The 12,001-nt window shown below is 39.2% G+C and overlaps 1 protein-coding gene across 6 annotated transcripts in view; it reads right to left on the reverse strand.

Moving 5' to 3' along the window:
* The window catches only part of AFF1 (ALF transcription elongation factor 1), a 207,255-nt gene that overhangs the window by 186,517 nt on the left and 8,737 nt on the right, over window positions 1–12,001 (reverse strand). For all 6 annotated transcript variants that reach the window (XM_012538307.3, XM_033413353.2, XM_033413358.2 and 3 more), the window contains exon 2: window positions 7,966–8,039. In XM_012538307.3, coding sequence (XP_012393761.1) covers window positions 7,966–8,003 — 38 coding nt within the window. In that variant the 5' untranslated portion in view covers window positions 8,004–8,039. The remainder of the gene's footprint in view (window positions 1–7,965; window positions 8,040–12,001) is intronic.

Raw genomic sequence — 12,001 nt, forward strand, 5'->3', positions numbered from 1 at the left:
CCCGTGTTCCCTCCCTTAGGGCAACTCTCCAGAGCAAGGACGACACCAGCACCCTGGCTTGGCCATTAACAGACCCATAACCATCCCAATAATTAGGTCACAAGGCACCCATTTCCCCATCTTTACCCGTCTCTTACATTAAAAGGAATTGAGAATTAAGGAAGTTTAAAAGGAAAGAGGATTTAAAGATTTCTTGACTCATCCAAGAATCTGAGGTGGTAGTCAAAAAGAGGAAGGTTCACAGCAGAACTAGGAAGATCCTTTTCAAGTAAACTTTAAAAATTAGAATATAACATGCACTCACACATGCATTTTCAAACAGTGACATACCCCTGTAAGCAGCACCCAGATCAAATCACAGAACGATACCGGCACTCTTGGACTATTAACTATTCTTAGCAAAAAGACTTATCTCAAATGTAACTGAGCTTTAGAGCTAACATCCATTCTACAGGAAATACCTGGGATAGAACCACATGATTCTCAAGCTCAGCACTAGTGACATTTGGAGCCAGAAAAGTGTTTGTGGTGGGGGCCATCCTGAGCACTGTAGGATGTTTAGCAGCATCCCTGGCCTCTACCCATGAGATTATGACAACTAAAAGTCTCTCAAGACATTGTCAAATGTACCCACCCCCCACCTCCAGGAGGTAAAAGTATTCCAGGTTGAGAACCACTGGTATATAAGAACAAAAACACATTAAGAGGAGCAGTCAGACAAATCCACAAAGTAGGACAGACATTCAAACTTAGCTTCCTCAACCAGTCAATCCCCGCCCGCCCCCCATCCCTGCCAAATAAGCAAGGCAAATGCTCTAGGTTAAGACTTAATTGATAAAACCTAACACAGTATACGCACTTTGATTTGGCTGAATTAGGATGTAAACAACTTGAATAGACATTTTAAAACAATCTGGATAGTTTGGAGGTGGGTTAATTAATAGATGACTCTAAAATGTTAATATTATTAGGTATGAGATTGGTATGCAATTATGTAGGAAAATGTCTCTTTTTTTAAGGAGATGCACATAAAGTATGCCGGAGTGAAAAAACAGATGTCTGGGATTTGCTTTAAAGCACTTCAGCAAAGAACAAAAGAAAAAGGATAGATTTTTTTTTTTTTTTAAGTGTGGCAAAATATTGAGAAATGTTAAATCTGGGGAATTCTCTCTACTTCTACTAATGTCTGAATATTTCTGTGATAAAATTTTTTCTTCTAAAGCGAAGAAAAAAGAGAGTGGGCAAGAAGTATGATAAAGTCTATACTAAATTCGGTTTACATGCCCAGTCAGGGCCAATGTTAATTCTTTATTGCTGCTACAATGCACAAGATTTCTTTCTTTCTGTCTGTCTTTCCCTTGTGTCCCACCCTCCACTCCTGCCTTTCCTGCTTCCCAACCTCCCTCTCTCTCTCCCTTTAGACTGTCTTCCCCTTCACAAGAAGTCTTGGACCACCTCATGCTTTCAGTAGCTTTAATAAGATCTGTTCACTTAATATCTATTAACATCTTACCTATGTAAACACATATAATCCAACGTCTACCATTTAAAAATCATTTTAAAGCAACAAAAATGGGGGCATTCTGCATAACAGGTTAAGAAGAAGGCATCATCTGATGAAACAATCAGAACTTGCTGGTCAAAGGCAGAAATGAAATTGCACAGTGCCTTACATGTTAAATGTTATTTAGTAATTTAACAATTTCTCTCCAAAACAAACTAGTTGCCCCAGCATTCCCTTTAGTCTGATTCACACATTCAACTATTAATTTCTCCAGGCTTTTTCTTTCTGCAGTTCAATGAGGCAGATTACTATCTAATCTGACCACATTACAGGGTTATCATGAGGTACAGAAAACAAGATTCAGATTCTGAAATAATGTCCTCCAGGCTTCTGAAAAAGAGGAAACTGGAACTGAAATGCTCTTCTTTCTAAACCTGTTCCACAGATTCCAGAGGAGGCTGACTGCTACAGCTTCAGAAGAAAAGGATTGTTATAACCGAAGCCCTCCAAAAAGAAAAAAGATTCTTCCCCAAATCAGGATAGTATAAAATCAGTATTCCTGTAAAGACGGTATAATCCTAAACAATTCAACACAATGTCCATCTTATCCACCACCATGGACCAAAGTGTCACCTAAAATGATATAATGCCAACTGCTTGGACTAGTAGCCATTCTATTGAAGGCACTGAAAAAATATTAATTCATTCTCCTCCAACTCACAGCATTAGTAGAATTCAGGGCTAAAGACAAAGAGAAAAAACGTACACAAATGAACTTGAAACCGACCTTGGGCACACTGACTTATGAATTTAGAATAATCTTTTTTTTTTTAAATTAATTTTATTTATTTATTTTTGGCTGCATTGGGTCTTTGTTACCGTGAGCGGGCTTTCTCTAGCTGTGGTGAGTGGGGGCTATTCTTCATTGTGGTGCGCAGGCTTCTCATTGCGGTGGCCTCTCTTGTTGCAGAGCATGGGCTCCAGGCGCCCGGGCTTCAGGAGTTGTGGCTCACGGGCTCCAGAGCGCAGGCTCAGTAGTTGTGGCGCACAGGCTTAGTTGCTCTGCGGCATGTGGGATCTTCCCAGACCAGGGCTCGAACCCATGTCCCCTGCATTGGCAGGCGGATTCTTAACCACTGCGCCACCAGGGAAGCCCATGAACTTAGCACAATCTTAAGATGACCTAAACGTTAATCAACCTTACAAGAAAGCAATTCCACCCCTAAGTAGCTACCCAAAAGAATGAAAACATAGGTGCTTGATGACCTCTACAATCCCTGTGTATGATTTAAGACAATCCCATAGCCAATATTAAATGTAAAATAGACCAGAGAAAAACTTGTAAGTGTATCCACATGCCCCACAAATAAACACACTCTTGTGTTTTGTTTTTCTTAAAGGTCTATTTCCTCTATCACTCTCCTTCCTATGTATATTATTCCTGGAATAGCTCACAAAGGAATCCCTTCCATCCAGGGAGTTGCCTCTAAACAAAGCCTTTCTCCTTTGAGGTAGAATTAAGGAAGGTACCAACTCTCCTGAAACCCAGCACTATACCACCCTCACCAGAGCGATAGAATTAATAATGTATCAAGGACTTATGATTTACCAGGAACTGTGATAAGCACTTTACATACATTATTCTCTGTATCCCCATTTTAATGAGGCTTTAAAAGTTGAGCAATTTGTCCAAGTAACCAACGTATCAGAGATCGAAACACAAGTTGTGGCCCTGGAGTTCCACACTCAAGCCCAATATATCACCCATGCAGTAACAGGTCAATTGGATTTTACTGGTAAACTTACTCAATACTTCTACAGTTGAGCCTTTCCCCCCTACCCCCCCCACCCCAAAATTTAACTATCCATTTGGGAAATAACTAATTCTGAAAAAGATTTCCTCAGGTCTGGGATGAGTCTGAAATCAAACTCTTCTAAAGCCATCAAACTGAATGACTCATCTTAAAACTACATATGACAATGACACATACTTCACACTTAGGAACCATTTTCTAAAATAAAGGGAAACAATGCATTCTACATAAGAAACATCATTGCACTTGTAAATCAGGCCTAAAACAACTTGCTTGGGAAATACAGGAAATTTCACAATTCCAGGTGTGGATTATTTACAATGCCCAGGCCAATCACTGTTCCAGGAAAACGTGGCCTACAGCCATTAATCTCTCTCCTGAGCATCTGGAACTCAGGCCCCTGATTTACTTACACAAAGAAAATCTGTCTATATAATAGGTGTTAATCAGCTTAACACCTTGTAGCCTCCTCACTAATTGAGGACTCTCTTCAATTAGGAGAGTTAAACATTATTTCAGACTCTCCTGGGGAAGTAGAGCATCCAGGACTACAGCATTATGATTCAGGGTTCACAGAATGCAATCCTTCAGATCTTCACCCAAACTGAAAAGCATATCAGCAAATCTCCTAATGCATACAGAAGGGTAAGAAGGGGAACATGGTAGTGACATCATAAAAAGGCACGTTCTCTCTTTCAAGAAGGAAAAAGAAAAGTAATTACAAACTCCAGGAAAAATAAAAATACCATCCGAAGATGAAGGAACTTAAAATGTGGCATGAATTTGAACAATTTACTCAGCTAAAGAGTTCATCTGTCCTGATCAATATGAAATTTCTCAAGTGGTACTTGGGTTGACTTTGAACCCATAGAGGAGAAATGAAACCCTAAACACTATTTTGCTTCCCAATCAAAATAATGTAAATAATGCTTATTGGTTTTTCAGCTTTTATTATCAATTCAAAGACAAAGCTTGCAAGGGCACAGAAGCTTATAAAATAAAATGTACTATCAATCTGGACAATTTAAAACAAAAAGCAGAGCTAACAGTTGGAGGGTAGAGGAGAGAGAAGTGGAAAAATAGTAAGGATAATTATACTATCGTATGAGACTATGAAAAGTTAATGGAAATTTTTAAATTTAATATTGATTACATAATATAATTAATATGGTACATTAATTTAAAATACCTTATTATAAAGACATATAAATGTTAAAGATATTCAAGTTTATAAAATAAAAGAAAATAACATAAACATCAGAACTAAATAGACAACGTAAAAGAATGTACTACATGATTATTTTTAAATAAAAATCAAAAGCAGGCAAAACAAATCCATGGTGTTAGAAGTCAGAATAGTGGCAGGCTTTGAGGGAGACAGCAGCTGAAAGGGGACACAGGAGGGGCTTCTGGAGAGCTGGTATTGTTGTTGCTTGATCGGTTACACAAGTGTGTTCACTTTGTGAAAATGCACCGAACTGTACTAATAATGTCTGCCCTTTTCAGTTTGTTATACTCCAATGACAATTTTTAGAAAGAACAAAACGGGGAGGGGAAGGAAGGTGAGGGGAAATTTAAGTAAATCAGATTCAATAATGTCTAATGCTGATAAATTTGGAAGCCAGGGAATAAGCCTATTATTTACAAGAACTAAAACAAATATTGTCTTTACACATGACATTAATATTCTGTCCATGCTTATGACTTCTGATAGCCCTAAGCAAACTAAGGATTCACACTCAGACTTCTATTTAGTTTGAGCAATTAGAGCTGCCTGCTCAATACACATCTGTTTCCTTTAAAATATATTCTAGTCCTGGACCAGTTCCACATGAATTTGATTTTTTTTTTGACTACTAAAAGATTAAACTGCCATGACTAAACATTTAAATAAGTGAGCTATTTGGTATATATTAAAAATAGAGCTCCAGGGGCTTCCCTGGTGTCGCAGTGGTTGAGAATCTGCCTGCCAATGCAGGGGACACAGGTTCGAGCCCTGGTCTGGGAAGATCCCACATGCCGCGGAGCAACTAGGCCCGTGAGCCACAATTACGGAGCCTGCGCATCTGGAGCCTGTGCTCTGCAACAAGAGAGGCCGCGACAGTGAGAGGCCCACGCATCGCGATGAAGAGTGGCCCCCACTAGCCACAACTAGAGAAAGCCCTCGCACAGAAACGAAGACCCAACACAGCCAAAAATAAATAAATAAGTAAACTTATTTAAAAAAAAAAATAGAGCTCCATTTAGGATTTCCCCTAGCTTATCACTTGTACTGGGTGTTAAAATTAAAAAGGACCACATCAGGGAGGTAAGGAGCTGAAAAGGTAAATGTAACAAATAATAAAAACAGCTCTGTAATTGCTAGAATGTTACTACAAAGGGCAGTTACCTATCCTAACTTAATACTTAGCAACAATAGAAAACATATATAAATAATAAGACTACAAAATATCTTTTTTAAATTGTCACTGATGATGTTGTTAACTATAATTGATTCTCCTACCAGAAATTACCCTGGATGCAGTGTCAATAACCAGAAATAGTTGAAAAATCATACCTCCAAAAAATCTTAGAACTGAATTTTAAAATTGCTTTACTCCGTAAATTTTCATTAATCTGATATTTAGATACCTTTGTAAAAAGACCCAGTTTTAATGTTTTATCAAATTCAAATCTAATTGATTAATGCAAAGGGACCCCAATCAAAATGCCAACAATTTTTCTAGAAAATGACTAATGACTCCAGAGTACACGTGGAAATGTAATCAGATGTGAATAGCTATAAAAATTCTAAAAATGAAAAGTAATGACAAAGAATCTGCCTGAATATTAAGACCTATAAAAATACACTGAAATAGTATAGCACCATTGCCAGAAGAGGCAATCAATGGAACAAAAGAGTCTAATAATAGACTCAACAATCTGATGGAATTTGGACACAGCACTCAAATCAGTAAAGATAGATGATTTAATAAATTATGTTGTAACAACTGTCTAGTCTTTTGCTTAAAAAAAAAAAGGCTCCCTAACATCCCCAGACTTTTTTCATTTCTTATTAAAATAGAAATTTACAACACACACTTTACACTAACTTTAATTACAGATGGATCAAAATGCTAAAAAGTCAAAGATCTAAAATGGGTTGCAAGTTAAGAAGGTGAAGCAGCTAACTCAGTGTGTGAATCCAGCTGTGTGGGAATTGTAGTGAACTAGAAAGCATCGTGCTTCCCCAACTGTTTTTTTTTTTTTTAACATCAAGTCTCTCTGGGGCAAGCTGACAAAGCAGATATCTGCAGGAGGAAATCAGGTGGGAGTTCTGGAGTTCTGGTTGGGGAGAGCAACATCTTGGCACACCTGAAAAGTACTAATGGCACACCATTTAGGAAGTTTTGAATTAGAAAACTCATGACTTCTCAAAAAGCGGAAGTAGCTATTCAATTCCATCTGAATGTTGCTATATTGCAATGCAAACCCAATGTTGTTAAGTTTTTTAAGAGACAATGGAAGTCTAGATCATTATGTAAAAATCATTGGTAGATATATTTTTTTAGAACACTGTGAGAGGCCAAAGAAAACCCATCTGTTGACCAGATCTGCCCCATAGGCCACCAGCTTACAAGTTCTGATTAAATGCAAAAAATGAAACCTTTCAAGTGCCAGCAGAGAACACATGACATTATTTTCTCAATCTTGGAGTAGGAAAGACCTTTCTAAGCACAATCAAAACCAGAATCCATAAAGAAGACATTTAACTACATAAAAATTTAAAACTTATGTGTAACCAAACATTATGAATAAGCCTAAAAAAACGGATGATAACAGCTTCCCCTCTGGCTCTAGCAGAATGTGGACTGTTGCAGCCTGGGTCACATGGTTTCCTCTGTGGGGGAGGAGAGTGTACCAAGTTTAACAACAGGACCAACAGGACCACCTGGAGTACAGGAAGAATTTCCTAAATGAACCAGAAAGGAGGAAGTAAGAAAGCATCAGAATGTTCCAGAATTACAGTCACCATCATCTATTACTCAAGAAATATTAATTAAGTTTGAGTCTACATGTCTCATACCTTCATATATATATATCTGAGCATCTAATAGTATAAATAAAAACTGATCAGTGATATTAAGAATTCCTTCTGGATAGCAAATGGGTTATTCTTTATAACTGCTTCAGAATATAAATATGCTCCCCTCAACCAACCCTGGACATGTACTATATGCAAGAACTATATATACAGAGTTGTAGGGAGAGATGTGAAAGTCATAAAATGTAACTGACAGAATTCCCTCTTTCAAGGCTCTCATAAGGCGGATTTCATCATGATATCTGTTTCAGTACAAGCTGAATAGGTGTACATTTTCCCAGATCAGTGTAATCTGGACCAGTACCTTGAACTGAGAAGTAAGATGCTGATCTAACATCACAACCACATGTTAAAGAAATGAGTTGAGATTACTACTAGATTTAAAGAAAATATGTAGCCAGTCTAATAGGTTTGACTTTATGTAGAGAAAACAGAAATTTTCACACATTTTCCTGCACCAGCGAGTCATAAGTCACAAAAAATAAAAAGGACCAAACTTATTCTTTGAACAATAGATTATAAAATTAAATATCACATCCTTGCATCATGGATTTCATGGTTACCTGTTGCCACTGCTGTTGACTCTTTCGGTAAATGCCATTGCTGCCAGTCAGTGGAAAGCGACGAGTCTATTCATCTGAAAGAGACACAGCAGCCTGTGAACATTAGCCCGTAAGTAACCTCATAGGTACACCTGACCTGTAAGAAATCTTATTGGACACAGAATTCAAAGTTCCCATTCGAATAAGAGAATGGCTCTTCACCAACTCTCAAGTTGCGTGAATAAACCAGCCAGCATATATCAAAGGCCAAATGCACTTTTGGCCAAATGTACTTTTAATTTTAAGGCTGCTACTCAAAGCAATTTCAGCCAGGAAAAAATGTGCACAAGTTTATCATGAGAAGGAAGAAAGGAAATAACATTTCCCCAGTGTCTACTTTGTGCCAAGCATTGTGTTAAGCCCTCTAAAAATGACATTTCATGTAAACATTACAATACACTTGCAAGGTGTAAGTGTACTGTAATGTTTACATGGAATGTAACATTGCATACTAATTAGTATTGCATACTAATACACCATATACCAAATACCCCATTTTATATATAAGAAAACTGAAACTCAGTTTTAAGTAAGTTGCCTAAGGTAATAGGTTGTGTCAACAACCTCACTAGAGTCAAAAGGGAAAATGGTGAAAGAGTATGGACAAGAAAAAATTAATAGTTGATCTTCACATAAGAATTCAACACTAAATAAAAAAGTGGGCCCAGTTTAAGAGCCAATCTTGAGATTTTACTTCCACTCATAAAAGGTACTTAACCCCCAAAGCAATTCTGGAGCATTCTCTCAAAACAGTACTAGTTTTAAAAAGTTGTTATCCAACCTGGGCAGATGGCCTTGGTACTATCTTGTGTATCTCTAGAAACAACCTCTCTCTCTATGGTTAACACTATCAACAGCTGTTTCCTTTTCCCTTTCTTGTATGTATTTGTAAATTTACTGCTCTTATCCTAACTTGCTTTAAATAGTTTCTATTTTTTCAAACATCCTTAAGGCAGAGGGTATGTTACCAAATTATCTTAGTACCAATTTAACAAACTATTTGATACAAATGGAAACATGATGTTAAATTTGTAACAATTTTAGCTTGTCTGCTACTTTAAGAGGCTTTTTGCCTAAGGCTGAAGAAACGCTGAATAGAGTCCTTCAGCTCTACTCTGCCTCTTGATAAGGTCTTTTATCTCCCCCTCCATGAAATTAAAATTGCTGACTTGCTGACTACAATGTTTCATATTAGTAGATACCACTTGTCACTCTATCTCCTCCCCCAAAAGAATGTAACACAGATGCTACAAATATTCTAATTTAACTCACACTAGTAGAGCTCAAATTTTCAGGGTCAAACATGCTTTGGAGTAGGCCACTCCTTCAACTGGCTATAGTGGCCCTAGGCAAGTTTCCTAAATTCTCCAACTCAAATCCCAATCACCTCCCTCACTCTCCCCCCTTACTCTCTCACTTTCCCTCTCTCAAACACATAATTTTTAAAATTATTATTAATTTATTTTATTTTTGGCTGCATTGGGTCTTTGTTGCTGCTGGCGGGCTTTTCTCTAGTTGTGGCAAGCGGGGGCTGCTCTTCACTATGATCCACAGGCTTCTCATTGCGGTGGCTTCTCTTGTCAGGGAGCATGGGCTCTAGGGGCTCGGGCTTCAGCAGTTGTGGCGCACAGGCTCTAGAGCGCAGGCTCAGTAGTTGTGGCTCACGGGCTAGTTGCTCCACGGCATGTGGGATCTTCCCGGACCAGGGCTCAAACCCGTGTCCCCTGCATTCGCAGGCGGATTAACCACTGTGCCATGAGGGAAGCCCATCAAACACACACTTTTTTTTTGTTGGTGGGTGTGCACACTGTGCAGCTTGCAGGATGCTAGTTCCCTGACCAGGGACTGAACCTGCACCCTCAGCAATGAAAGTGCAGAGTCCTAACCACTGGACCACCGGGGAAGTCCCTCAAACACATACTTCTGTTTCTCCTTCTTCCTCTGTCTTTCTCTACCCTCCTATCCCTCCCCCTTCCCCCACCTCCCCTCTCTCTCTTTCTCTCTCAACATGCAGGGCTGGCCCACAGCAAATTATCAATAAAATAGTAGGCATTTGCTTTGGCATTAATCTTCTTAACACTGTAAAGCCTTCTCAAGAGTCCATGATGGCAGTCCCCAATACAGCCCTCCCAGTGAGGAGGGTCCACCTGCTTGCGGCCCAACAGCACCCATCCCAGGGCGGATTGGTGGAGAAAGGAGGGCAGCAAGGGAGGGGGCAGAGGGGCTGTTGAGGGATGTCAACCTGACAGCATGGTCCTGAGTTCCCTTGTTTGTTCATTTACTCACTGAGCCAACAAATATTTCCTGGGTATCTACTGTAAGAATAAGAGAGTGAAGGAAATAGGCACTTGCCATGCTGAGTTGACAAACTACAGGAGGTAAGCAAAGATGAAACATAATATATAGATGTTAGACTTTAAAAGGAGAAAAACAAAGTGAACAGTGTAGCGCACCAGAGAGGAAAGGAGGTAAGGTGTTACAATTTTATATAGAGTGGTCAGAGAAGGAAACATTTGAGCAAAGGCTTAAAGGAAGTGAGGAGCAAACCAGGCAGAGCTGTAGTTAAAAGATGGTCTAGCACTCTGGCTGATAATGATGTGTCAATGCTCATGTTCCTCAATTGTAACAAATGTACCACCCTAGTAGGAGACAGTTGATTATGGGGGAAGCTAGGGGTGGGGATGGGGACAGGGAAGTCTACGGGAAATCTCTATACCTTCCACCCAATTTTGCTGTGAACTTAACTGCTATAAATAAATAAATAGATAAATAAATAAAGCAAGCAAGCCAGCCAGCCAGCCTGTTTTTTAAAAAATGGTCCTAGGGGAGCTCCCCTGGTGGCGCAGTGGTTGAGAGTCCGCCTGCCGATGCAGGGGACACGGGTTCGTGCCCCGGTCCGGGAAGATCCCACATGCCGCAGAGCGGCTGGGCCCGTGAGCTGCGCCTGCGCGTCCGGAGCCTGTGCTCCGCAACGGGAGAGGCCACAGCAGTGAGAGGCCAGTGTACCACAAAAAAAAAAAAATTAATTTTTTTAAAAAAATTAAAAATGGGCCTAGGAACTGACAAGTCCAAGACTGAAGGAGTCAGCTGAATCCCTGGCTCTCACTACTGGTTTCTTGGGTGGGTGAGTGAAGTACAAAGTGCAAGAGACATATTCTCTGAGGCATCTGGCCCCTGGGCACAGCCAGGGACTTGTGTGTACAATTCAAATTCATAACCTTGTATGGTGGCTCAATCCGTTCCACAGAGGCAAGGGTAAGGAGGCTATATCACCAGATTATTGACTCTTACGACTCACAGGAAAGACCAAATTCAGCCTATGGAAGTCTGCTTAGATGCTGATGTATGTATGATTTGCACAGCTGTACAGAGTAGCCACACAACTCAGATATAAGGTTAGTTAGGTTAGAATGGAGGCCTACTGTAGTCAGGAAGTTATAACCCTAAACTACTGCTAAGAAAGGCAATTAGTATATGCTTCAGTTAATGTCTCCTTTGAAAATCTTTCTTAAAAAGTCACATTTGTACAAGAAGGTTTGTGCAATAAAATGTTGTTTATAATAGCAAAAAAAAAAGTGGTAACAACCTAATACATATAAACACAGAAATGGTAAATAAATTATGGCACATGAGACACAATGAAACATCAAAAAGAATAGGTTTATCCAAACAAGATGCTGAACAAAATGTACAATGTGAGCCAATTTGTTTGAAAAGAAAATGCTTTCCTTTTATATTTATGCATAACACACACCCATAACACACACACACACACACACACAAACACACACACAGAACCAAACTGTTAATAGTGGCTTCTCTGGAAAGGGGCACTTTCATCTTTTATTCTATATGCTATGAATCCTTTATTACCTGTGTAAACGTTTTTTTTTCCCTAAATATAAGGGTTGGGGGGGGGATGTACTGGCCCATAAATATTGAAATCAGAAGGTCTTGAAGTTTTCATACATTTTTATATTATTCTCACCAGATTATA

This window comes from Orcinus orca, chromosome 4 (assembly GCF_937001465.1).
Source record: "Orcinus orca chromosome 4, mOrcOrc1.1, whole genome shotgun sequence".
Taxonomy (NCBI): Eukaryota; Metazoa; Chordata; class Mammalia; order Artiodactyla; family Delphinidae; genus Orcinus; species Orcinus orca.